At 40.2% G+C, this 26,900-nt stretch overlaps 1 protein-coding gene across 1 annotated transcript in view; it reads left to right on the top strand.

The window, feature by feature from the left end:
- Positions 1 to 26,900, top strand: part of ARID5B (AT-rich interaction domain 5B) — a 179,393-nt gene that overhangs the window by 17,839 nt on the left and 134,654 nt on the right. Inside the window, exon 3 of the mRNA XM_046026990.1 lies at positions 13,498 to 13,723. Coding sequence (XP_045882946.1) covers positions 13,498 to 13,723 — 226 coding nt within the window. The remainder of the gene's footprint in view (positions 1 to 13,497; positions 13,724 to 26,900) is intronic.

Consider the following 26,900-nt stretch of genomic DNA (forward strand, 5'->3'; position numbering starts at 1 on the left):
CGTATTGGGTCTCTCTTAAACCTAACGTCTTGATCAGTGAATTTGGAGAGTTTTGCCGGAAACGGCATTGTGTTTGGTGTGATAAATCTGCAGAGAGAAGGGAAAGAAGGCCCCTGTAGCTGGTATAATTAAACAGACTCCTTAATGTATAAGAAAATAGGTATGTTTCGCGCACAGTGGTTGAGGAGGGACAGTAAGTCAGGTTGGTATGTGTCCATGTAAAGACGGAAACATCCAAATGAAAGGGATTGTTGTCCCAGTTTCTGTTTCTGATGAGGGTGCCTACAGGTGATGAGCATGTCCTAGCTACCCACCAACCTTGTGCATGTGTCAGAGAGCAGCTGCCTTTCCACCTCTTAAATTCTGAGGAAACCCAACTTTTGTAGCAACATGGACAGGACTGGAGGAGATTATGCTGAGTGAAATAAGTCAAGCAGAGAGCATCAAATATCATATGGTTTCACTTATTTGTGGGGCATAACAAAGAACATGGAGGACATGGGGAGATGGAGAGGAGAAGGGAGTTGAGGGACAGTGGAAGGGGAGATGAACCATGAGAGACTATGGGAAAAACAACCTGAGGGTTTTGAAGGGGCGGGAGGTGGGAGGTTGGGGAACCAGGTGGTGGGTAATAGGGAGGGCACGTACTGCATGGAGCACTGGGTGTGGTGCAAAAACAATGAATACTGTCACGCTGAAAAATAAATAAATAAATAAATAAGGGGGAAAAAATCAGCTATTTCATGGGAAATTTTATCTCTTTCTCTTTCCGGGTAGATGCAACTTGGTTTTCAACCAAGTGTTCTAAACATATATATGTAGGCATTGAAGGTTTGAGGAAAAGATGACAGTAAGCAAATTTTAGTCAATTTTTAACAACGGAAGTTGATAGATAGGGTAGCTTCCATGTTAAACCTACCTGAAACTTAAGAGAAAAAGAGTCTGGATTCAAATGTAGAAGGATGCACCAGCTATAAGACATGCACCATGGTGTGTATGTTGCATCATGTTCCTCCCAGTGCCTGTGTATCCTCTGTTTTCTCTGCAGGCAATGTCCTGTGTTCTCCCCCCCTTCCCCTTCCCTCCTGGCCTTGTGAGCTCCTGTTCCTTAGGGTCTTAGTGGAGAGACCTGCCCAACCACTGGATTTGAAATCATCCCCAGTTTCACCCTTAGTCTTCCATTATTGCCTCTTCTAATCCTTTTGCTTCCAATTTTGTTTATTATCTGGCTCTTCTGCCCCACTCCTCTCTCTCCTAATACACAGACCACACACCATACACTACAGACCACACCTAATGATGGCAGACTCCAGGAAGGTAGAGATTTTTGTCTGTTTTATTTCTGACTGACTTACAGTTGGTGCTCATTAAATATTTGTTGAATGAATGAAATCATTTATGACAATTTCTCATTATATAAATCATACTTAACTGAGGGCTACCGTTTACCATCTGCCAATCCCCCTAGACATGCATGCACCTATCCACCCGTCCATCCGTCTAGCCATCCATCTGTCCACCCTTTCATTCATTCAGTCATTCTTTAAGCTCCACTTGGTAGTGTACAGGATATTGGAAGGCACGGAAGGCTATGCAAGTTTCTGCCCTCCTTTCAGAAAGCTTACCTTGAAGAAAACTTGGCCTTTATTCTCTGGGGTTTGTACAACCTCCCTGGAGCGGCAGCAGAGTTGGAATTAGGCCGTTGGAGTTGCTTGGGTCTGTCCTCTGTGCTGGCCTGCCCACCGCAGTCTTTGAACAGGAGTAGAAAGGTCACCAACTGTGGTTGCAAATTGGCTCTTGCATTAATCCTGGCTTATTCAAAAACACTCAATATTTTTCCAAACTGAGTTTAGAGCTTTTGATGGAAGCCTGAATCATTTACCACGGCAGAGCATATCACCAGTGTAGGGAAAACCAGAACTGAAAAATACAAAGCCCCTTTAAGTAATCCAATATAGGATAATTACATTATTAAATAAAGCTGTGGGTTTCAAATTATTCTGCCGCCATTGTACATGTAAGGATAATAATGTGAACTCTGCAAAGTGAACAGAGCAAAAAAAAATTGTTTAACAAGAGGGAGCATGTCTAAATCATATGTTCATATTTAAACAGAGGCTACACAAAACAGGAAGGTTTACTCGGTTTCTACATTAAAGCATTCTAAATAGGCATGAGGCTTTTGGTGATACTCTGTGAAAACTGCTCTTTTCGTTAATGATAGCAGTCTATCAAGACTCCACACCAGATCACCAGCAGCCCTGAATCATTCAGACAGCGTCCACCATGGTTTTCCTCTACCAACAGAGCCAAAGAGTTTTCTTCTTCCTTTAGGTGGAATATAGGCCCTGCTGAACTGTGTCCAGGAGGACATGTGCATGTAAAAGTAGCTGAAAAAAAGATCAGGAGATGTTAAAGGAATGGTTTGGAGTCATTCGGCATATTAGATCATCTGTGTTGGGTGGTGGTTGAGTTTGGGTTTTATTGTTATTGTTTGTGCTTTTATAGAATGCTCTCCGCTGAACTTTAACACCAAAATTAAGCTCATTTATCTTCTTTTGCTCATGTTTTAATGGCCAGAGCTAAGAATATGGGTGCCAAGCTAGTTTTCCTTATAGCAACCTGAAAATTGTTAAGAAAAAAAAAAATAGACTGTGGAGTTAAGACCATATTAATTTGGCCAAAGGGAAGGTGGCCAGCCTCAACCACTAACATATTTTTCAGTATATACCAGATACTTGACTATTTAGAGAGGAAATATCTAGGACACGGGGATTCATCTTCTTGTTCTCTGTGTAAATTGTTTTTAATCTTAGGAAAGGGAAAAAAGGCTCATACATGGTCAATCCAAAAGGAAAGGTATGAAACTGGGAATTACTGAGAGGATGTTTCTGGGGCTTTCTTTAGAGATGGGCTTCTAGTCAGGGGAGCAGGCTGCAGCCCAACAGGTTTTAAATTAGCTTGTATTAAAAATGTATTTAGGAACATAAAATATTTAGGATTTTTGAATTACTTGTTTGATACGCAAATGCCTTCGGCTATACCATGAAGGATGGTCACATTACATCTGACAAATCACACCTCAGAGCCGTCTTCTGTTTGCTTACTCCCTCTAATTGTGCCAGGGTGGATTTCCAAAGTTCATTGAGCCACAAGCTTCACCTAAATGTCTGCAGGGAGGGAGGGAGGAGGTTGAAAGAGAAGGGGCTGGCTTGGGAAATTGGAACCCAATACACTAATGAGCCTCCATGGCAAATCCATTTCATCATGTTCAGGGAGTCAAATTAAACCTTAGCGCATATTTGAGAGGACATCTTCATCACTCAGACAACAGAAAATTCTTCACATTTTTAAAAAGCACATGAATGGCAATTCCCGTAATCTTACTTTGGGGACAAAAACAATACCAATCAAAAATTAGAATCCCTTTTGTTGCAAAATGACCTTAAATCCTAACCTCCTCTCCCCCCAACTCCCAGGACACTGTTAGGGGAAAGTTCCCTTGTCCCAGGGTGGGAGTAGCAAGGAGCGTTGCTGGAAAAAGGACCGTAGAGACCAATTTGCCAGCAAGACGAGGGTGCTGCCAAATCTGGTTTCCGGTTCCACCTCAGTTTTCTCATCTCTAAAATGGGCCTGAGAACACCTGCCTCAGAGAGTCCTTGTAGAGATCAGATAAGAGAAGGTCTATTTAATTCATGGATTAGTGTCTAGGGAAAGTAAAACAGCTCAAAGTTTTCCACTGCTCTGTCCTCAAGGACTGAGGAGAATGACTTAGAAGGCCAGACGTTAATAATTGCTTTCTGGCCCAGCTTCCCCTTGGAGGTACCCAGCAGTAGCTACAGGGTATCATTGTTCCTTGATAAAGAATTAGGAGAAGTTAGGAATACACACAGCTACTCGCAAGTGGTATATGGATACCCCTCATCTTCACTCCCTCAGTTTCAGTTAAAGCCATGTGACATAGTAATAGTAATAGCCGTTATTTCTTGGGTGCCTACTCTGTGTTGACCATTATACTCTGATAGCTTCAACATCCTTATTGCCCTAGGAGGCATGTTTGTTTGTTTGTTTGTTTTAATCTTATTTTCCCCCATTTTTTTTAGTTTTTTTTTTTTTTATATTTTATTTAGTTGACAGAGAGAAATCACAAGTAGGCAGAGAGGCAGGCAGAGAGAGAGGAGGAAGCAGGCTCCCTGAGGAGCAGAGAGCCCGAGGCGGGACTCGATTCCAGGCCCCTGGGATCATGACCTGAGCCGAAGGCATAGGCTTTAACCCACTGAGCCACCCAGGCGCCCTAGTTTTGTTTTTTTAAGTAATCCCTACACCCAACATGGGACTCGAACTCACAACCCTGAGATCAAAAGTCACACACTTCCCTGACTGAGCCAGGCACCCCACCCCCCAACCCATTTTTTAGATGAGACCTTGGCAAAATGAAATCATGTCCCAAGATGACTATGGACATTAGACCTAGCAGAGCTGCATTTGAACCTAGTGAACCTGGGGCAGGCGGACTCCAAAGCCCGTGCTCTCTAAGTGTCCCTTCGTTTCTGCCAGCATGGAACATCCAGACATGGCATACCATGAAAATAGGCAGTTTTTGTATGTGTTAGGCACAGCACAGTCCCTGGCTCCTCGGGAAGTACAAGAGAAGTAGAGAGATTAAGCAAGGCTACCTGCCGCTAAGAAGTTTCTGCAGTGCAGGTGTTTACTGTAGAACGTGGAATTATGCAATTCAGCATGAGATCGTGGTGCCTAATAAAGATTTACCATTATGTCACAGATAATAAGAACAGTAATTCCCAGCCCAGAGACCAACTTCGTGTTGATATCGTTTTATTTTGTCTACACGGGACATTAAAAAACAACTGCTACCTTCTATTGCCCTCCTTATTTCTGAGGATAAATGGATATTATTACACGAGATGAAGATGGAGGGATAAGGTCTTAAATGGGAAGAGTGTGTAGGGGTGCCATAGGTCAGCCCTGCTCCCTGCTCCCTGCTCTCTGCCCTTGGTTGCACTGGTTGAAGTCCCTTAACAGAGCTGCTGGCCCTTTGGTTTCTCATGGGGTTCAGCCGTAGAGGTGGCCTGCCAGGATGGGGATAGGAAGGGGGCGCTGAAGGCAGGGAGTTACTCCCCGTTATTCCCTGTGAGCTTCCTCCAGACTGTTGGTATCCTTCTAAGGAAGAGGCGCCCCCACTGGCAGAGGATCTACTCTATCCTGTAGGACAACCACTGGCTGCGTGCTTGGACACTTTGGCCTTCCAGTCATGATAACTGACCTGCCCTTAGCCCAAGTTCCTGTACTCTCTCGATCTCTTGTGGCTCCTCTCCATGCCACCAACACCTTTGTCATCAGTAAAATCATCCTTGGATCATCATGACACAAGTATTCTGGTTCCTGCTGAGACCCTACCCTGGTACAGGCATCACCCTTGAGATCTAGCAAACGGAGCTTCAGGAAACGCTCGCTGCGCTCTCTTCACTTTTCTCATTTCATGGCTGGCCTGTGAAAACTTCATCTTGTCCGCCCACATTACCTTTGTGCCCTGACTTTGGTGGCCCTCTGGCTGGCAACCAAGTGCCTGTAGAGTGAAACCTTTTTTACCTGCTCTGTAGGTGTCCTGTTAGTGGAGCACACCAGCGTCTAACCGGGAGAGTGATCGGCCACACCAGTAGGTGCCTAGAATTGCGGTTATCTGAGCGGGGCTTGAGAGCGGGAGAGGGACCAACCCAGCCAGGCCCAGCGATGGCACCGTCTTCCCCTTGTGCACCATGGGCACGACTGCCTACCTCAGTGGTGAGGGCATGAGCGGATGTGCTTGCACTGGTCTTTCTAAATGTTAGCATCTGACAGGTTTTTTTTTCTTTTCATCTTTAGTTTCTATCGAGATGAAAATATCCCACTCTTGTGGAACCAATTGGACGATTATTTTGGTTTCACTGTTTATTTAGCTAACATCACCTGTTGGTGTGTCTGTGTTCCCAACATTTATCACATGTAGTTGCTACAGAGAATATTTTAAAAATCTAAGATGTTTGGGGAAGATGGAGGTGAATATGACATGTTTTCCTGTTCTCATTCCATCCTTTCCTTGCCAACCCTTTTGATATTACATTTATGTGTTTGCAATCATTTGGGCTTTATTAACATAGCTGAATATTGTTATCCTTTTTTTTTTCCCTAAGATTTTATTTATTTATTTGAGAGGGAGAGAGAACAAGCAAGGGGAGGAGCAAAGGAAGAGAGACAAACAGAGGCAGGCTCGATTCCACGACCCTGAGATCATGACTTGAGCTGAAATCAAGAGTGGGATGCTTGACTGACTGAGCCACACAGGTGCCCTTGAATATAGTTATCTTAAGCAATGATCAGTTATTCCTTACCACACGGTGTGTTATAAGGAAGGTTGTGTTCATCTTGTCTCTCCTGAAGAATGATTTATTTATAAAGATAGAGGTTTATCTCTGTGTCAGAGAGACTCAGAATTAAAATCGCTTAGATAAGTCGGGAGTTCAAAATCTCTCTTGGATCACAGCCTACGGGTAGATGGTTTAGGGCTGGGAAGGTGGCTCTCCTCCCTGAGGTTGCCTAGAGACCCAGCTCTTCTGTCTTTTTCTCCTGAGAGATTTGTCCTCATGTGTATGATCCAAAGGCGTATCCATTCCTTTTAAGGTCACGACCTGGTAATGGCACACACCACTAATATATAAATATATATAGGTAAGAACTTGGTCACATGGCTGCACCTGGTTATAAGGGAAGCAGGGGAAATGGTGTCTTTATTCTGTGTGCATCAAATTAGCAATTTATTACTAAAGAAGAAGGGAAGAATAGATATTGGGGGAAAGCTAGCCCTAGTTGGGGGGATGTTAAATTTCTCTTGTGTCGGCTAAGATCTTTTCTTACGATAAGCTAAGTGGGCCGTGCAGTTCCAGTGAGCTTGAGTTGATTCTGAGATTTTAAATGGACAACACGGGACTGGAGTCTAGATGAATTTTGGAACCAAAGTATAGAATGTCGTCATAGGATTAGAGGGCGAATATTGGAATTCCCATGGAGAATGATTTCTTCAAAGAGTAACATGCAGAGAAGATCTAGGCCCAGACTACATCTAAGGATCTATGTTTCCTACATTTCCTGGTAGGGAGATAGAATAACGAAGAAGAGAAATTGAACAAAGCAAAGGAAGATAGAGGTGGTGGATGTTGGGTAGGTGTTCTTCATGGATCCGTTGAGTATTAACACATCTCTGAGCAGAGCCACTGACCACCTGCTCTGGACAGTCTTTTCAAGGATGCTTATATGTGAACAGCTTTGGGAGACAGAGCAAGTGTCTTTCTCCAGAACAAAGGCAGGTGTGATTACCGGTCAGTATTAAAGATTTGGGTTCCCTGAGCTTAGGGTCCTACTCCTATAATGCACCCCAGTCCACGTGCACATGTCATCTCACCCTCTTTGGATCTCATTTTCGGAACTGGGTATTGAAGAGACCACACAAACAGGATACTTCCACTGTGGCTATGAGCAAGAAACCGTTCTTTGTCTCTGACCGGGAATCTTGTGTGCTCTGCCGGTGTCCGTAGAACTGTGGCAGGCCAACTTGTAAGTTTGGAAGTAGAGTAATATCTCAGACACTTCACAGTTCTTAATGAGGGGGAGAGTTTTGTCAAAGGTAGGCTTGTCAGAGAGAGTCAAGTATCATATGGTCTCACTTATTTGTGGAGCATAACAAATAACATGGAGGACATGGGGAGATGGAGAGGAGAAGGGAGTTGAGGGAAACTGGAAGGGGAGATGAACCATGAGAGACTATGGACTCTGAAAAACAACTAGAGGGTTATGAAGGGGCGGCGGGGGAGTGGGGGGGTTGGGAGGTTGAGGGACCAGGTGGTGGGTAATGAGGAGGGCACGTACTGCATGGAGCACTGGGTGTGATGCCAAAACAATGAACACTGTTATGCTGTAAATAAACAAATAAAAATAAAAAAAATAAAAAAATAAAAAAAAAGGTAGGCTTGTTCATTATCAAAAGCCACTAAGAGGTCAAAGAAAAAGAGAATAAGAGAAGGTCTTGGTTTCGTGATATGATACAATTGTTTTCGAAGTTTTTGGACTCAGGACCCCTTACGCTCAAATTACTGAGGATGCCCAAGAGCTTTTGTTTCTGTGGGCTATAGCTACTGATACTTTACTGCATTATAAATTAAAACCGAAAAATAACCTAAAGTACTTGGTGACTCATTTAAAAATAAAAACAATGTGACATCCGTATGTAGAAAAAATGAATGTCAAGCTGAATCTCAAACCTTATATGAGATTAAGTCAAAATGGACCATGCCTCTAAATGTAAAGCTATTCAACATTGGGAAGGAAACGTAGGAGACTCCTTGTGACCTGGGGTTAGGCAGAGAACTAGGTGCAAGAGCGAAGTCACAATTCAAAGAAGAAAAAAAACTGATCAAATTGGACTTGATCAAAATTTAAAACTTTTGTTTTATTGAAGACACTGTTAGGAGAATGAAAAGACAGCCACAGGATGGGAGGAAATATTTCCAAATCCCATATCTGACAAAGTATTTCCAAATCCCATATCTGACAAAGGACCTGTATCAGTAGATACAGTAGATCCGTAGATACAAGAACTTTCGAAACTCAATTGTAAGAAAATAAACCGCCCAATTTGAGAAATGAGCCTTAGACTTCAACATGCGCTTCACCAGAAAGGATATACGGATGAAAAAGTAACACCTGAAAAGATGTTCAACAACATTAGTCATTAGGGAAATGAAAATGTAAAACATGATGAGAAGCCACTCCATACATATTAGAGTGGCAATGATGAGTTAATTAACAAAGACCATATCAAGTATGGGCAAGGATGAGAAACGACTGGAACTCTCTCCTCCGTTGCTGGTAGGAGTGCAAAATGGTACAGCCACTCTGGAAAACGGTCTCTACAAAATCAGATAGACTCTCACCCAGCAGTTCCTCTCCTGAGTATTTGTTATAGAGAATTGAAAATGTCTGTTCACAGAAAAACCTCGACGTGAACGTTCACAGCAGCTCTACTTGTAGTCCCCAAAGTTGAAAAGAAGCCAGTGGCCCTCAGTGGGTGAATGGAGAAGCCATCTTGTGACACATCCATGTCATGGGAGTTGCTACTCAGCAGTGAAAAGGAACAAGCAGTTGTACATGCCGCAACATGGATGGAGCTCAGAGGCGTTATGCTGAGTGAAAGAAACAGTCTCAAAAGATTTCAGATGGTATGATTCAATTTATATGACATTTGGAAAAGAGAACTCGATAGCAAGAACAGATCAGCGGTTGCCATGTGTTAAAACTCATAGACTGTACATCAAAACAGGAAATTTTACTGGAAGTTCATTTAAAAAATAAAAATAGTAATATAAACCCATTATATAAGTGCCACATTTTTGTGAAAATTAACCATATTTTGAAAAAAAAAAAAAAAAAAACAGTAAAAACAGTAGCATTGTTTTCCATTTTTATAAGCTCTTTACTGTCTTAGCTTAATAGAGACAGCTGGATTCTCATATCTGCTTCTGCATTTACTCTCCTGCCGTACCATATGTCATATAGTGTCTGGAAAACCCCACTATACACTTGAAAGAAAATAAGACTGAAAAAAGCAAATAATGTCTTAGTATTATTATGATCTTTGTTTTGCTTCTATGGACCACCTGAACTAGTCTTGGGGATTCCCCAGGGTTCCCGGACTGCACTTTGAGAACCAGTAATATAATACACTGTCCCAAATTTCAGTCATTTTCATAGCATCTTGTCTTTTATTGTTTTTAAAAATTTTTTTTGCCATACCCACATGTCCTGTGTTTACTTAATGGTTTTGTTCAAATTGACCTATTTTTTTAACTTAAATTTATTTAAAGAGGAAACTTTCTAAATCTCCTATAAATGGAAAACCAGTACCACTTTCCCATAAATGGAAGGTAACCACAAAAATAAATAAGCAATGAGTAACTTATAAAAAAAAAAAAAGTTTACCCATGTACCATCTAAACTCCTCTCTGATGGCACCATTTGGCAAACAGAGCAGAGGACTCATGACAATGAACATGTGACTAACTCTGTCATCCCACTTCATTTATGTTAGCCCGTTTAATCCTCACAATTACCACAAGAGGTGGATTGTTTTATTGTTCTTTTTTTTTTTTTTAAATACATTAAAGAAAAATGGAAGCACAGAGAGGTTAAAGAAGTTTCCCGGTGTTCCACAGTGAGTAAATTGCAGGCCTGGGATTTGAACCCAGGGAAAGTCTCCAGAGTCCAGGAAGAATGCCATGTTGGCAGATAGGAAACCTGGAGGCTTGTCCAAGTTCTGTTGGAAGTTGGTACGAGGCTATGTCACTGAACCTCACCGTCCTCGTCAGTAACATGAAGGAGGTGGACTAAATCAGGGTGTGCAAGTTTCACTGCTGGCCAGCTGCCCTGGGGCCAGGCAGACGAGGGAAATGTCGACCGACTGTAAGACAGTACCTGGAAATCAGAGATCTCACATCTTATCTAAAGAAAACAACCACTTTCAACTTTTTTTTTTTTTTTCTGGCAGATATCTCTTATTTTATTTTATTTTATCTTATTTATTTTATTTTACTATTTTGTTTTATGAAAAGATGGAAGTCTGGAGACCTTGTATGAAGTTTCCCAATTTTTAGAACGCGTGTGGAGACCAGCAATACAGAGGCTAATTTGTGAGTTCTTGACTAGATACTTTCTCTGACAGAGAGGATTCCAGGATGGCCTGAGCTGCTTTTATACAGTGGTGGACACAAAATCCAAATGACAGAAACAAGCCATTTAAAAGAGTGGTGACAGGGGATCTGGATTTCGGTAGTGTCTCAACACAACCTCCATAAATATTGATTGGGAGCTGGGTTAATTGAAAAGCCAAGGTAGATTATGAGACTAACAAAGTGTATTTCTTTGTGCTCCTTTTGTGTTGTATTAGAGTAAATCAGCAATATTTATCCAGCGCTAATGCTCGGTTTGCAGAGAGCTACTGTAATCATGAGATGAGCTTATTGAAATTCTTTCTTGGACGGAGGCTTGCCCAAGAACGGCGAGTATTAGGAACTGTAGTCAGTGCTCGCTCAGAATAGTAAATATGAACATGTGATTTATGCCATTGTGTGTACAAAGCAATGTTTCCTGAGACATTTTCTATATATATGTTTGCTGTTTTGTTTTTTGGGTTGGTTTGTTGCTCCCCCCACTCCTCCGCTTATCAGATTTCCTTCTAAATCCTGGCATTTGACAATGTTGCAAGGCCAGTTTCTCTGTGAATCCACAGTAAAACATACTGGTGGTTGCACAATTCATCCAAACTTGGGTTTATAGCTTATGCGTGTTTATGTGAATTCCTGCATTTGTTTTTATGTATGTGGGTATATTCATAAAGTCTGCTTCTGAGAGAGAGAAAAGGAGGGAGGACAAAATCTATAGACTGAATCTTGAAAGATGGGTTTATTCATCAGTGACATCATAAGGATTGTATTTTCGCTTGGTTAATAAACTATTTGTTTGGCGGGCGCTGTAAGCCAGCCAGAGCTAGTCATGCCATTTCTTGGAAAAGATCTGAAGCAACTGGTAATTGAAATGATAATCATTTGATCATAGTTAGAGCTATTTGAAAATAACACTCATCTCCAAACTGGTCTAGTCTAAGGAACCATATTTGGTAAATTTTGCCAAATTCCATCTTTGCTAATGTTGAGACTTATATACCATGAGACTTAATTATTTTCCGGAATATTCTAAACTTGATTTCTCGTGTGCCCTGTCCAGAAGCTGTTCCCATATGCTTTGAAACAATACCCAGCCTGAATTTTCACTCTGACATTTAATAATCACCATGTAATAGCTATAAAATGCGTGACAACGACAGATCTTTTATTTCAAGAGGATGGTGTAGTGAATCTGAGTGAAATCATCCGTTGAAATGGTACTTTGTAATATGCTCCATTGTTTATAAAGTACTGAATTTTTTTTTTTTTTTCTCGAGCAGAGGATAAAAACAGTTTCCACTTTGGGTCCCATTCAGTGGAAGTTCATATTCAATCCTGATAAGAGAAAGGACTCCATTACGAAAGTTTTACTTTTCATTTTTGATAGAGCATTTATTTTGCTGCTGCCTAACAAACTTGGTTCTCAGAAGCAGCTTGGAACTGGATGAGGAAAAGTGAAATTTTAGATCCTACCTTAAAACATTTTTAAAAGCTAAATCCAGGATTTCTCATTGTGTGAAGCTTATCTTAATAAACCCTTTTTTGTTTGCTTTGGAGTAGCGTGTGCAGTGCTCTGTGTGTGTGTGTGTAGGTGGGGGAGGAGGAGGAAAGAGTCATGTTTAACAGCAAAATTAGTCAAAATCACTTGTGAATTCCTTTTGTTTAATAGCTTAGAGACATCTTCCTGTTGTTGTTTGTCAAAAATATTTCTAAGATTTTGTAAGCTTAGGGGTTTTCACAGCTAAGCTTTCTTCAGAAATGTGAAGTAAAAGAAATGAAAGGAGTCGGTTCAAGTTGAAATGTCAAATGCTTCAAATAATTTAACTTAAAACCCAGTGAGATGATCTTCTTAAGCCTTTTCCAAAGAATCTTCGGGTAAGAGAGGCCCTCCTTCACTCCATGGATGGATATCTATTAAATATCTTGCTGGATTAATTCTGAGTCAGAAAGTTGGTTGTTTCCTGGAAGCAATTAGAGATGCTTAAAATTCAGATTTATGATCCATACGAGAAACTTAAGTTTCAACTACTTTTCTTAGATTCAAAGGCTTTCTCCTCGTTCACCCTCTCTCCTCTTACCCCATATGTATTAAAAGAAAAAATCAGTTCATTTCTCAACTTACAAAGTTTTTAAGAAACATGAGAATGTGTAAGTTTCTTTCAGTGGGAAGCACATAACATTTATGAACTATTTCTTTTGGGATTACATCACAGTTTTATTTAATTTTTAGGACAAAAGTTAAATTCAATATTTGTGTATAAGCCAGGGGAAAATGTACCATAAACATAGGAATTTGGGGGTGAGTCAGAGTTCCAAGAATCCCAGATTTACTTAGACCATTTATATAGAGACAGGCTAAGCATTAGTCACCTAGTTCTCACTTTTTACTTTTGCAATTAACTGTACCTAAAAATTAGCTTTCACCCGAACGATTGGTCAGATGGGCAGAGTGAGCTTTGGCAACTAGCATAAAAAATGGCTCTCAGAATGACTGCCCAATTTTTGGACACTCTCTTCTCGTATAACAAATAGATCTTCTACATTATTTTTCAACTAGACAGCTAGCAGTGAAAAGCCCTTGAAGTCAGTTATTGAAGATTCTCTGTCACCAAAAAGCACATTGTCTGCTTGCCTAAAGTTAAGCCACTCAAAGCGTATTTGTTGAAAACTTACCGTTGGCCTCCCAGCCACTAATAACGTTTTGTTCTTCCCTGACCACCTCTTGTAGGATGAAGTCATTGCTGTTTCCGAAAAGGTAATCGTGAAACTTGAAGACCTGGTCAAGTGGGTACACTCCGATTGCTCCAAGTGGAGATGCGGCCTCCGTGCTGGTGCCGTGAAGACCACGGCCTTGGGGAGGAATGGACAGAAGGAAGCTTTGCTGAAGTACAGGCAGTCAACCCTCAACAGTGGACTCAACTTCAAAGACGTTCTCAAGGAAAAGGCTGACCTTGGTAAATATAATTTGTACTTCTAGATCGCATGCGTGGGTGTATACAGTAACCTAATTTTTTTTTTTTTTTTTTGGTCAGAGACCTTTCTGGAAACCCTATCATATAGATAATTTTATATATACATAAAATTTCTTTGACCTCAAAGGGTCCTGGGACTATGTATGGACAGATTGCCTGGGTGTGTGAGGGGGTGGATGTGAGCTGCGGATCGCAGGGCCTTCTCCTTGTGGAGCCCCGTGCCCGGAACTTCGTGATACAACACGTGGCCTTAGGCAGCTTCCTGTTGGTGTGAAGGCACAAGACTTCATTAGGGCGCCTGAGACTGAATTAATGACAAGTTTAAATATTTGTTCAAAGAAGTTAGTATGGCATCTATTAATACCATGTCAGAATTTCATGTGTTTGTTTACGTTGGATGGAAAACAGAGTGAGGAAGAGAGAGAAGTTACTTAACGGCGAGTAGGAGAGCAATGTCAAATTGTTTAACCTCTCTGCCTCAGGTTCCTCACCTGAAAAAGATGGAGATTGAAGATATAAAGGGTTTAGCACAGGGATGATTGGTGCCTAGGAGGGGCTCCCAATTAATTCCGTTGCTTTAACTTAACACTTTCATCTCCAGAGACTCGTTGTGACCTTTTCTTTTTTTTTTTTTTTTTTTTCTCCCCTTCTGTTCCTATCTCCCTGTGGCTTCACTGACTTATTCTCCTAGCATTGCTCAAGACCAAAGTTGTTGACCTCTGAGTTAGACTAGCTATTTCCTCTTTAGGCAAAGAGGAACTTCACTTTTAACATATTAAGGCATCTTTTTCTTTCATTGTAGCACAATGCTGATGTTCATAGCCCTATTTTATGCCTTAATGTGACAACTTCCTTTTTTTTTTTAGCCTAGGATTTAACTATTACAACAAACCTAGACTATTTACTTAATTGGTATAAAGAAACTGCATAACAGCAGTAACTGTCTTCCGTGTGATTCTGATTTGTGATGAGCTGTACTGTGTGTTGGGAATCATACTAATATTTTCTTGCAATTTGAGTCAACAACTAACAGTTTCCTGTCATCTTTTGGTAGATGTCAGGCAGTAATATTCGGGACATGGCAGCCTGACGGTCGTGTGTACACTTAGGGAAAATTATTAATCGGGTGGTTTTATTTTAAAGTCCCCAAATTGCTTTTTTTACTTACTTTCCTATATACGCCGTTACCCTCCCTAATTTCATGAACACAGAGTGACTAGTCTTCTGATGTGTGATAATGGTGAATAATACATCTGTTGTATTACTTTCCTAATGTATACCCTAATGTCTTATGCTTTCTCTAACATTAAAACGTTTCTTTTGTTTGTTTGATTTTTTTTTTTTTTTTTTTTTTTTTTTTTTTTTTTTTTAGTTATGGAATATACTGTTACTAATAAAAAACTAAACAGGAAACCCCTGGGGGAGCAAAAGGATGTGTAGATGGTTAAGCTTGATGTCACACATATAAACAAGAGTATTTATAGCAGAGTTGTTTTCTGTTTAAAATTGATAGTTTATTAATGAATCTGAAGGGAAACTCAATCTCTTAATTCTATCAAAAGATTTAGAGGGTTTGATCTTACTGAATTCTAAAATATGTCCATGATCTACTTTTTAATAATTGATACCAGAAGAAATTGATTTATAGTGAATATTCAAAGTTCTTAGTGGTTTTTAAATCTAGTTGTTTTTTAGACTCACTGGGGGGAATTTTAAAAATAATACTGATTGCTAAGTCCAACTTCCCCAGATTCTTCATTCAGTGTAATTGAGGCAAGGCCAAAGAATGTGGACTGATAAAGACTTTCTAGGTGATTCTAATTGGGGGGGGGGGGGTGTCTCATAAGGGAAACAGCACTACAGTTAGTGCTGAGGAAGGGAAAATAATTAACAGATTTGATGGGGAGGCTCTCCTCTGGTGAACAAGAAATACCATGTGCTTTTTTCTTTCTTTCTTTTTTTAATGTAAAATACCCCTTTAAGGATAGTATTTGGGGCCTTGAAATTCTACTCAGTTGGTATGAACTGTGGGGAATTTGAGACAAATAGCTTTTGTAATTGGAATGCACACTGTGTTGTAATAATGTGGAAAGAGAAACAAAAACTTTCCTTAATGTAATGAGTTTCCATTATCTGCCTGATCTAAGGTTTACAAGTCTACATTGTTAGGATTTATATTGGGGAGATAGGGGGTGTCATTTGCTGTACACATTCCTGTCCCAGCAACTTTCTCTTCAACCTCTTCCTTTCTCTGTCTGCAACATCAAAATATTTGTTGTCTGTACTTTTCTTTCTACACAGTGGTTTTCTTATCTCTCTTTCTCTTGGCCACACTGAAACCACTTCCAATACCACATTGTTAATGGAAGTTCACACACTTATTAGGTTTTTCCTTCTGTAGAACACTTCCAACTCCTCATTGTTCTTACCAAAGAAAGAAGATGAACTCTGAGATTATTTAAGACCCCCCTCTTTTTTTTCTGGTGGAAGTAAGCAAAGAATGGAAAGATCTCACCTTTCTTGTGGCTAAAATAAAACTCCAGTACGTTATGTTTTTAACTGAAGTATTTCATCACATTAAAACATCAATAACGACAAAATAATTAGGTTGACTCTTAAAGAAGGGATTTTGCCATCTAAAAGCTAATTAAAGAACTCTTCTTGCTCAATGTTTAGGTAGAATAAGTTCCCTTTAATCCCAGTTTGTGTCACTTCCTGTCTCTCTCTGAAGAGTAAAAAAACAAGAATGTTCTCACAAATGTGTGTCTGCCAACAAATTAATACTCCGCAAAGAGAAACTCTGCCCCAAATGGCAGCTTCCAGTAACTGCTCTGATTCGAAACACAGCTCCTATTTTTTTTTTTTTATCTCCTTCCCCTTCAAGGACAATATTTATGGATATCATGTTTGCTTTTTGCAAATCTCTGCAGTTTTCATTTAAGATTCAAAATGACTGGTGACTAAAATGACACATCTAGATAGTGGGAAAACCAATAATCTTCAAAAACACTCCTGAGATGTGTTAGAGGGACTCTGTCCCCTTCCCTCCTCTTTGTCCTTTTCAAAGAAAGAAAGTTCAATATGAAACCAATTCAAATTGTGACTTTACTCGGTGAGATGTTTTACCTTCTTTCAGACAGTTTCATACTGAAGTTCATAGAAAAAGAAAAAAAGAAAGGGAGAGAGAGAAAAAAAAGAGCTATGTTAAAATAGGAGGGTTAAGGAATGTATTATTCATAAGCATAACGAACACAGGAACCTGTTTTTCCAGAAGAATCGGGTTGATTAAATCATTCACTACACAAGCTTCTAGTTATTTATTTTTGTCTTTAGAATTACTTAGCTTTTGTAATAAAGTGGACTTGATACCCATATTTGGTATGGCAGTTGGAAGTCGTCAAATGAAGAATTATTTCATTTTACAAAATTTTTAGCAACTAAGGAATATAAACACTATCAGTTAAACATAGCAAACTTGCATTTTTTATTCCTTGGGCTATAGTTTGGGGAAAAAAATCAAATTATTTTATATAACACTGCTTCTTACAGAGTTCCTTTAAGTGAAGTATGAAAGCTGCAGTGTAAGCTTTATTGGCCTATAAATATGTCATTATAGTTGGACTACATTTATATGCTTTGGATTGTTGTTTAAGCCAAGAAAATATGTCTCTACAGGTTGACTTTTTATTGAAACCCTTTGAGGCATACAATAGAATGTATTTTAGGCCAAGGTTATTAAAACAGCATTTTCATTTTTTTGCAGCAGACTCATTGTCAATTATGCTGCCACAAACTGTCTGTGGATGGGCAGTTATGAATGGTTTCATCTCCAAATGTGTCTCTAGAAAAAGAAAGAAAAGATAGAAGTGTCTGAGCTGAAATTGAGAAAAGAGACCAGAGGATGTGGGTGTGGGTACAGCTGAATTTAATGATGGGGATTCCCTTGGTTCAATTTCTGTTTCTAAAGGCCCATCAAATTGAGAAAGTGTGGCTTCCCCCTGTCCCTTCTGCTGCTCGGATTTTACTGTACTTTGCGGAATAAGGCAGCCCGATGGTGGTGAAAGCGCAGTGGGTGGGAGGTCAGGAGAATCTTGGCTCCACCTGTCCTGGCGATCTGTCACTTCCTGGAACAGTCACTGTCTGTTTACGTCTTCAGGTTTCTTGGGTGTAAAAGAGGTGTAGTAGCGTGTACCCTGCTATATCTCACTTGGTGTTTGAGAAGATCAACCGAGGAATCATTAGTTAGTGTCTATGGAAGCATTTATGATACTGAAGTCCTAGTATGATGAGCGTGTTATTATCAGAGGGAGATTTTATAGGATAGGGAGCTATGCAATATTTTAGTTTATTTGTCCCTTTTGAACTTCCCTAATCACGTGGTCTATTGTTGAGGGCAGGGTTTACTCTCATTATTATCTGCCTCAGTAGAAGACTATTATTAAAATCCTTCTGAACTTTTCATACATACATATATATATGTATGTGTGTGTGTTTGTATATATAGACACACACATATATACATACTATAAAATGTTATTTTCTATGTACATTACATGTTAAATGTAAAATATATCATACATATGTTTTATATGTTTCTTTACATATAGATATGTATATTTTTATGTTATATAACTTTTTTCTTCTTGAAAATTTTGTCAAAACATGCTGGGCCATGAGTGGCCAGTAGCGTCAGTGACTTCTCAAGTACTTTTGGTTAGAAATTGACTATATAGTCTTTGGTTGGAAATTCTGGAGGCCTTGTATTTCAAATGGTTATTTCAGATCACTTTTGCATTTGATATGTCAAACTGTTTCCTGGGGTGTGGATGTGGGTAGGATTCTCACTCTGCGTTGAAGAAAACAGTTTAAATGTTTCCAGTAAAAAGCATGCTAAGGGGCTGACAGTTTATCATAATGAAGATTTTTCACCTGATACATCTCATGAACTCACTAAGCTTGAAGACATGCTGATTAGGACAATCCTTTCCTCCCTCACCTCCCTCCTTTCCTTCCTACCTTTCTCTTCCTTCCTTCCTAGGTGTAAACTTTGTATGTATATCCAACAGTCTTCTGAGCTTATTTGGTGTTTATATTTAAACTTCCATTGCCCCGTTAGTTATACTACTTCCCTCAAGGTAGAAATTTCTGAAGTTTCTTAGATGATATGTTGTTGAATTATTCTATTCGTGAACACCATGAGGAATCCCTACAAAATGGTCTCTTTGCTGAAACGGATCGGGCCTTTATAGAATCCTTGAGTTCAAAATAGAAATCAATGACCTATGGAGCTTATCAAAAATTTGTAAATATATTTTCCAAAGAATTTTCTCACAAGGCCCTCTGACAGTATTTTTGTGTGAAGCACGCATTCTTTAAAGAAGCTCATTGTGACTCAGTTAACACTGGAGAAGTGTGCTGTCGGAGGGCCAACATGGCTGTTCCTTCACGAGGTTGCTTCATGCCATCGTAAACTGACAGTCCAAAGGACTTTGTATGTTCACATTTCCAAGAGTCTGTCTCCAAGACATTCAAAGCTTTAGGACAACTTTTATAAGGATCTGGGAACAGATCAGGAGGTTATTTGTTTTCATTTTAAAGTTAAAATTCAGCTTGCCCATGTAATCAAACAGTTGTACATTGTCCTGAAGTAATGGTAGAATGCATGTGTAAGAAGTGTCTTGAAAAAATGACAATCCTGTATTTTGTCTGCATTCAGCCATCGCGGCTGTTCCTGCTGGAAAGTAAGTCTGCAAAATCCACGCATGTGTGAGCCAGTCGGCAGCTGCTCATGGATATTGCTGTCTGGATACTCGTCTTGCCATCACTCATGATGGCTCATTCCAAGTTAAGACCCTCTCATTTGGAATTTCTGTTGACTTGTGGATATTCTAGCATTTTCTAGAGTAATGAATGCTTTTTAGAATTCCATATGCTGTTTTCTCTTGAGAGTGGACTGAAGATGGATAGTCAACAGAAGAGAATTTTGTAGAATTTAAGAGTTTATTCTTTTAGAATTGGAGATGTCAGGGCAGAAGTAAGGGGGGAGAATGTGAAATCGGGATTTTAGTGTTATTTTTAGTATTCAGGTTACCAGTATTCACCTCTTGACTACAATGCATGAGCAAGGTAAGACACTCTTGCTTTTTTCAAGGTCTTCAGAGAGTTGTCAGGCTGGACGTTAGTAGAGCTGATGCTTGAAATAGTCCTCAAACCTCTCTTTATTTGCCTAAACAATCCCAGTTTTTTTCGATTCTTCCCCAGGATGTGGTTTTAAAAATCCCTCACCATCCTAGTTACTCATCTTAGGATCCATTTTGGGTGTTCTTTTTACACCTGCTTACCCATTTATATTTTATGAGCTCATCTGTGCTGAGAAACCTAGACCCAAATGAGGAACGGCTTCCAGTGGAAGAGGGACGACGATACCCATCCATCCGGCTTGGCAGCCTCCAGGTAGATCATGACACTGAATCAAGTATGACTCCCTTCTTCTCTCCAGCTATATGACCTGGACTTGTAATTCTCAGAGCAAAAAGGGGAAAATATGTTATTTAGCCACTACTCCCTAATTTCAGTTACCTGGGTGTTTTGTTTTGTTTGGTCTTTAAACGGTAGCATTAAATGTAGACTATTATCTAATGAAAATCGTTGTCGGCAGATATGACGGGAGTCTCTGGGCCTCAGAACCAATGCCGTGCTCTTCCAGCCTCTGTGGTTCCTGTAGTTGTGTATTATAGCATTCAAGGGGAGGACTTGCCTCAGCTGGTTTTTGCCTCATTAAAGGTCCACAGTTGAATACCAGCATGGTGTCCAGCTTGTTTAACCTGCTCCGATCAAATAAGATAAAGACCAACAAGTATTCCCTAAGTAATCATGTGTGTTGGTTGAATGCATCGTCCTCCTCCTGGACTCTAGCTGTTCTGGCTTTTTTCTTTGTTTTCATTTTCTGTTTTTCTGGTATTTTGTCTTTAGTCAGGTACTCTGTGGTCATTTCTATGGTTTAAAAAAAAAAAAAAGCCATGATGGAGAAAGCAATCAACCCATAATTTTGTTTCAGCTTCATTAATGAGAAATGTTAATTTCACAGTGAACTATCTGTGGTGTCACCAGCTGATGGGAAAGTAACCAAAGATGGGAGAAATTCAGCTGCGGTCTGAGTCCTTTGCTATATATATGTATGTCATCTTTTGTTGCTGGTGACGACCTGGACTCCCCTGGAAAACGTCTTTGGGCAGCCTTAGCTTCTCGCACACTCCTGACTTTCTGGTATCATAGACAGACGGACAAACTTGGAGCAATAATTCTGTTTACCTGTGGTGGAAGGAAAGCAACACTGACTCCGTGCCTCAGATGTGCTTGAAAAATGTGGTTTGATTCAACAGCTCCCCTCCCGGCTGGAGATGCATAATGCTTTTCTCCTACGATTGCGACTCTGAAATGTTTCTGTTTGCTCTCCACCTCTCCTCTCTTGAGCCGCTGCATGTTACTGACTGTAGGCCATTATTATAGCTGTTATCACGATGGCATCACCTTGGAACACAAAGCACATACATCCTACAGGTGAATTGATGTGACTTTTCCAGAGGGTTTTTTGAGCAGATATTTGATTTGGGCGTTTAGGCTTAATTCTCTTTAGTGTTGACGCTGATTCTCCCAAACAGCTCGTTTATCTTTTAGAGTACTTCAGATGTGAGGTTTTATTGCAAAACATTAATTTTCCTAAATGTCAAAGATTCACTCCCCTTCTCTCTTCCAGCATTATGGGTTTAAGTCTATAGTTTGCACAGGTCACCGCAGAGAAAAGCTGAGGTTTGGACTTTTGCCCCATTTTAATAAATATATTTATTTAGGACAGACGGGAATAATGGCGGGTTTTCAAAGCTTTTCTGAAGTGCTTCGTGCACAATAGGGGCTGAGCAAATAGTCCTGCCGTTTTGGGGTTTCCTGATTGCCCCGCCCCGTGTGTGTTGGCCATTAGTGGTGCGCGTGCTGGGGTAAAGTGGGGTCTCTTCGTTCTCCCCTGAAATCCCGGAACCGAGCCTTACCTCTGCCTTTCTGCCTTAGGACCTCTCCACCTGCTTTCTAGATTTTTAATAATCTCTAACATTTTTATACTTTGGATCCTTTTAAAATACTGGCTTTCAGCCTGTAGCCCCGTCCCCTCCTCATGCCTTCCGTAACCCCATGCTTATCGGATAAAGTACACATTTTGTAGGCCAGCACCCAGCGATGACCCCAGGCTCCAGGGCTTTTCCTTTTTTATGAAATAACTTTCACTGGTGTTGTTTTTATTCCCAAGGTGCTCCACGATCATACTACAGAATGTGGGCCTTGCCGACAAAAATCAGGGAAATGTATGTGGCTTCTTTTCCTCCCATCCAGAAGTAACTGCTGTTGGCGCCTTGATGGATGTACGCACTGATGTATATGTAATATGCGCAGAGACCTGAACGCCTACGCATGTACTTTCTCCCTAGCAAAATCTCATGTTTACCTCCCGGGTGTACCTCTGGACACAGGTTTTGTGACAGTGTCCTCAAACGCTCTCTACGCGGTTTTCTTTCTGCCCGCATCATGTTTCAAGACAGAGGTGTTTCTATTGTTGGATGTTTCAGTGGCTTCTGTGTCCCAAAAACTCGCTGCAATTCTTGGTGTTCTGCACAGAACTGTGACTATTTCCTTATTATCTGTCAAGGTGGAACTGCAGGCTCGAAGTGCACCCAGAATGTTAAGACCGCCTACCTCTCTGCGTTATCTCCTATCCTTTCTGTAAACCTGCTTTAGTCTAACTAGTCTGACTGCTTGGTCTCCTTTCTCTTGAACAACGCCGACCTCCCCTCCTGCCCCTCAATTCTGCAGTGCCTTTTGCGCGGCTCCTGCCTTTATTCATTCTGGAGTTGCCCCTTCCAGGACTCTCTCTACCTGCAGAAAATGCTCTCTTTTCTTTAAGACGGGGGTTAAGCCCCGGAGCCCTTGGCAGCCCGTAGGATTTTCCCTGCTTACAGAGCTCTTATCGTCCTTAGTGTCTCTACCCATCGAGCGCCTCACTCTGTAAGGAGCAATATAATGCAGTATCTTTTTCTTATGTGTTTGTCTTATCTTCCCCTTAACGGTCTTCGGTCTATCATGTAGGCGCTCTGACTTCAAAGCCATACCTGCTACGTTGAGTAAACGCGCCACTTTTATGATCAGCCTCAGAAATCTCTGGAGTTCTCTGCTCTGAGTTGAACTGGGACCCCTCATGCCTTCAGTGGTTGACTTGACTTCTTTCCCAGCTCTTCCTAGGATGACACCCTCTAGCGGAGGGGCTGTCTCATCGGTACCTGGTAGGAGAACATTCTTGGGAAGATGGGGGTAGGGGTGGAGTATGTCCTTTTTAACTATTTTGGCTTAATCTGTAACCAGTCATCTATAGACTTATTCCGGAAAACTCATTAGGAGAGATTTTGAACGTGCTCGAAGCCAGCCCGTTAGCCTGAGGATTTTTGGTGTTGTAGTAGGGGTTGGTTGTGTGTCGACACTTTACGTATTAATACTGGCACTTAGTAATTCATGTCTTCCACAAGGGAATCTTTTACATGTTTCAGGATTATAGCACTCACAGAAATGTGCGGGGAAATAAACAAATCCAGACTGGACTCGCTCTGCCTTATCTTTTTTATTATCAGCTTTTTCGTAATCTGTCTTTTTTTAAGGTGACAGGTTATTAAAAAGATGGTTTTAGCATGACATCTAGTATTTCGTCTTCTAGGCAATTGCACTGTTTTAATCCTTGCCTCCCTTAAAATGGTTACTTACTAATCATGATGGAGGATATTCTCCACCTTCTAACTACCCATTCTGCTTTTTCAGTTCACAAAGAAAGTATTCTATTAGGCCCTACAAAAACAATGCTTCATGCCTGGCCTATTCACTCAATAAGAAATAAAACATTGTTTTCACGGCAGTGCTGATAATAAGGCAGATTTCAAAGCATGATGAAACGTATACTTTTCTAGCAGAGAAAAACCTGTAGTTACCTGGCTAATTACCCATCACGTGATGCTTGTGTGTAAATATAGGCTTCTGTACAGGTTTCTTTTTTCTTTTCTCTCTTTTTTTTTTTTTCTTAATTGAGAACACTTATTTAGATGGCATTGTCTTTTCTTAATGTTTTCAACCAACCAAAGATTTAGAATGACCAAACAGAAGCTACCATTTTAGGGTGCCTTCTTTTTGACCATTGTACTAAACCTTTGTAGCGTGGACTTTAAAATAAGACAGGCCTGGACTCGAATTTTTGCTCCATCAGCTGTATGACCTTAAAAATCGTAATTCTGCTTTGACTGCTTATCTGTGAAGCAGAGTTAACAAGACCACAATACCTGTCTCACGGGACTGGGGAAGATTAGATTCGAGCAGGCATGAGGAACCACCAAGTACATGGTGGGAGAATTTAGGCAAGAATCGTTTGTTTGTTTGTTTGTTTGTCTTTCCTTTCTTCCTTCCTTTAGAAAAGTAAATCCTACAAAATACTATTTTCTCCCCCAGAAAGTAAAGTAGACAATTGCCACATAAAAGAATACCAAGATATAGATAGAGCAGTACCTACTTCACTGAGGTTCATTCATAAACATTTGAGTTATCTACTATAAGGCATAGAAGTTGATTCAAGGTTAAATAACTCATGACCTCAGTTTTCTAGGGATCCAGAAAACCTCGAGGGTTATTTTGAAGTGCTTTCGGTGTGATGTTTTAAAATGTAATTCTTTTTGTCAGAATGTACCTGTGTATTGTCCTGTAAACCATCTGCTTTGACTTCCTTAGATCATAATTAATAGCCGATCCTTAGTCGGTTAGAAAATTTGATGCCAGACATTCAAATGTTGAGCTACCACACGTGAAACATGGGAATGACTGGCCTCATCTGATGCTTCTCTGGCTGTCACCTCGCTGTTCTTGTGGTGTATTAAGTGTGTATAGTGAGGTGTCTGGTGTTTGTGTTTGTGGAATGGTCCAACCAGGAAATCTGTTTGTCCTCTTGCCTAATTATTCCGCAAGAAACCAAACCATAGTATGAGGGTATGGATTTCTGTGTTTTCTCTAGGAGGTCATGGACAAGAATTTTCAATGTACATCAGGACAGCCTGCATTACACTACAGGAACAAATATCTCCAGAATCTCAGTGGCTCAGCCCAACAAAGGCTCATTTTTTTTTTTTTTTTTTTGATCTTTGCACAGTTCGTTGTGGTATACAGGACCCCTACAAAACAAATTTTCCCTCTGTGCTGGGTCCACATTGGTGCTTGCTGCTTATAGGAAGGGGAACAGACGTGGAGAGCTGAGTACTAGAGTTAAATGTTTACACTTGATAGTAACATGAAGGAACACACATCGCTTCTACTCACACTTCACTACTCATTCAGATTAATTCCATGGTCATGACTTACTTTAAGGAGGTTAGGGTATATAATCCTACAGAATTCTCTGAAGGAAAAGGAAATTGGATGCTGGGTACACATTTGTAATAGCTCACACATGCCCGTGGGATATTGATCAATTTCATAGAATAATAAAATCTCAGACTTGATAATTTAGTTACAAGATTCTAGTTATGACATCTTTCCTGTACTTACTGCTTCTTAAATGTCTTCTGCTGAAATCTTGATTAGTTGACCTTTTCCTATTTTCTTTCTTTCTTTCTTTCTTTTTTTTTTTTTTTTAAGATTTTATTTATTTGACAGAGAGACAGCGAGAGAGGGAACACAATTTGGGGGGGAGTGAGAGAGGGAGAAGCAGGCTTCCCGCCAATCAAGGAGCCCAATGCAGGGCTCAAACCTAGGACCCTGGGACCATGACCTAAGCCAAAGGCAGACGCTTAATGACTGAGCCACCCAGACAACCTGACCTTTTACTATTTCCAATGACTGGGAACTCATTACCTTACAAGGCAGTTCTGGTCCATCTTTGATCCATCTCTGTGTTAGACATGATTACTGTGGATGACTCAGTTTGAAATGTGTACAGTTTATAGTACAAACTGCTGTATGCATGGTGTACTATTGTTACTAATTCTATTCTTAGAACAACAGAGAGCAAATCAAATTTCCCTTTTCCTTGACAGTGTTTCAAATATTTGAAAAGAGCTGTCCCCACCCCCACCTTTTCATTCCCCAGCTCAAACACCAACGACCTCAGTCCCACATTCCGTATGTAGCATGGCTTCTCATTCCTCCCCCTTGCTGGTAGTCCTCATCTAAAGGAATCTCAGCTGTCCCTGCCACTCTCAGAGTGTAACTATATTTGTCTCTACTTAAAGAAAAGATGGGACTACCACCCCTTAATTTTTTTATAATGTAAAAATTTAAACCATTCAAGTAAAAGTCCTTCTTCGCCTCTTTCCAATTCCACTCCTTCTCTTAGAATTTACACATTACTAACAATCGGTGGTTATGCCTCCAGTTATCTATGTGTGTGTGTGTGTGTGTGTGTGTGTGTGTGTGTGTGTGTGTAAGCTGTTTTGCTTTAAAAATAAGATCTTACTGTGTACCCTATTTTGCAACTTGGCTTTTATCGGCTACTTAAGTAGCTAGAACTGTGTTGTAGAATATGGTAACCACTAACCACCAACAGCTATGGCGCACTTGAACTATGGCTGATGTGAAAGAGAAACCGAGTTTGTAATTTTAATTAATTTCAGTTTAAAATTAAACACTGAAGCTATTAAGATTTTTTTGTGAAACATAGCTTTATTGCTTTGGTAGGGCTACATATCATCTTGCTGAATGTTTAGCATGCAAATGACATGTAAGTGTAAAATACACACCAGATTTCCAAAACTCACCATAAAAAAGAATATATATCTCATTAATAATTTTTATATTGGTTACACGTTGAAATAATGTTTTTGATATGGTGGGTTAAATAAAATGTTATTGCAATTGATTTTACCTTTTCCTTTACATTTTTTTATGACTACTAGAAAATTTTAAATTATGTGGCTCACATTCTGTTTATATTGGACAGTGCTGATCTAGAGAGGTTTGAATAGCTGTGATGGTTAGCCAAACTTTTTATTTTGAAGTAGGATCGCTGTTGTATGCACTGAGTGCTTCAGAAGTCTAGGGCATTGTATTTGCTGTGGAAGGAAGATAAAGGTGGAAGAGACCCAGGCTCAGG

Source organism: Meles meles, chromosome 13 (genome assembly GCF_922984935.1).
Source record: "Meles meles chromosome 13, mMelMel3.1 paternal haplotype, whole genome shotgun sequence".
Classification (NCBI taxonomy): domain Eukaryota; kingdom Metazoa; phylum Chordata; class Mammalia; order Carnivora; family Mustelidae; genus Meles; species Meles meles.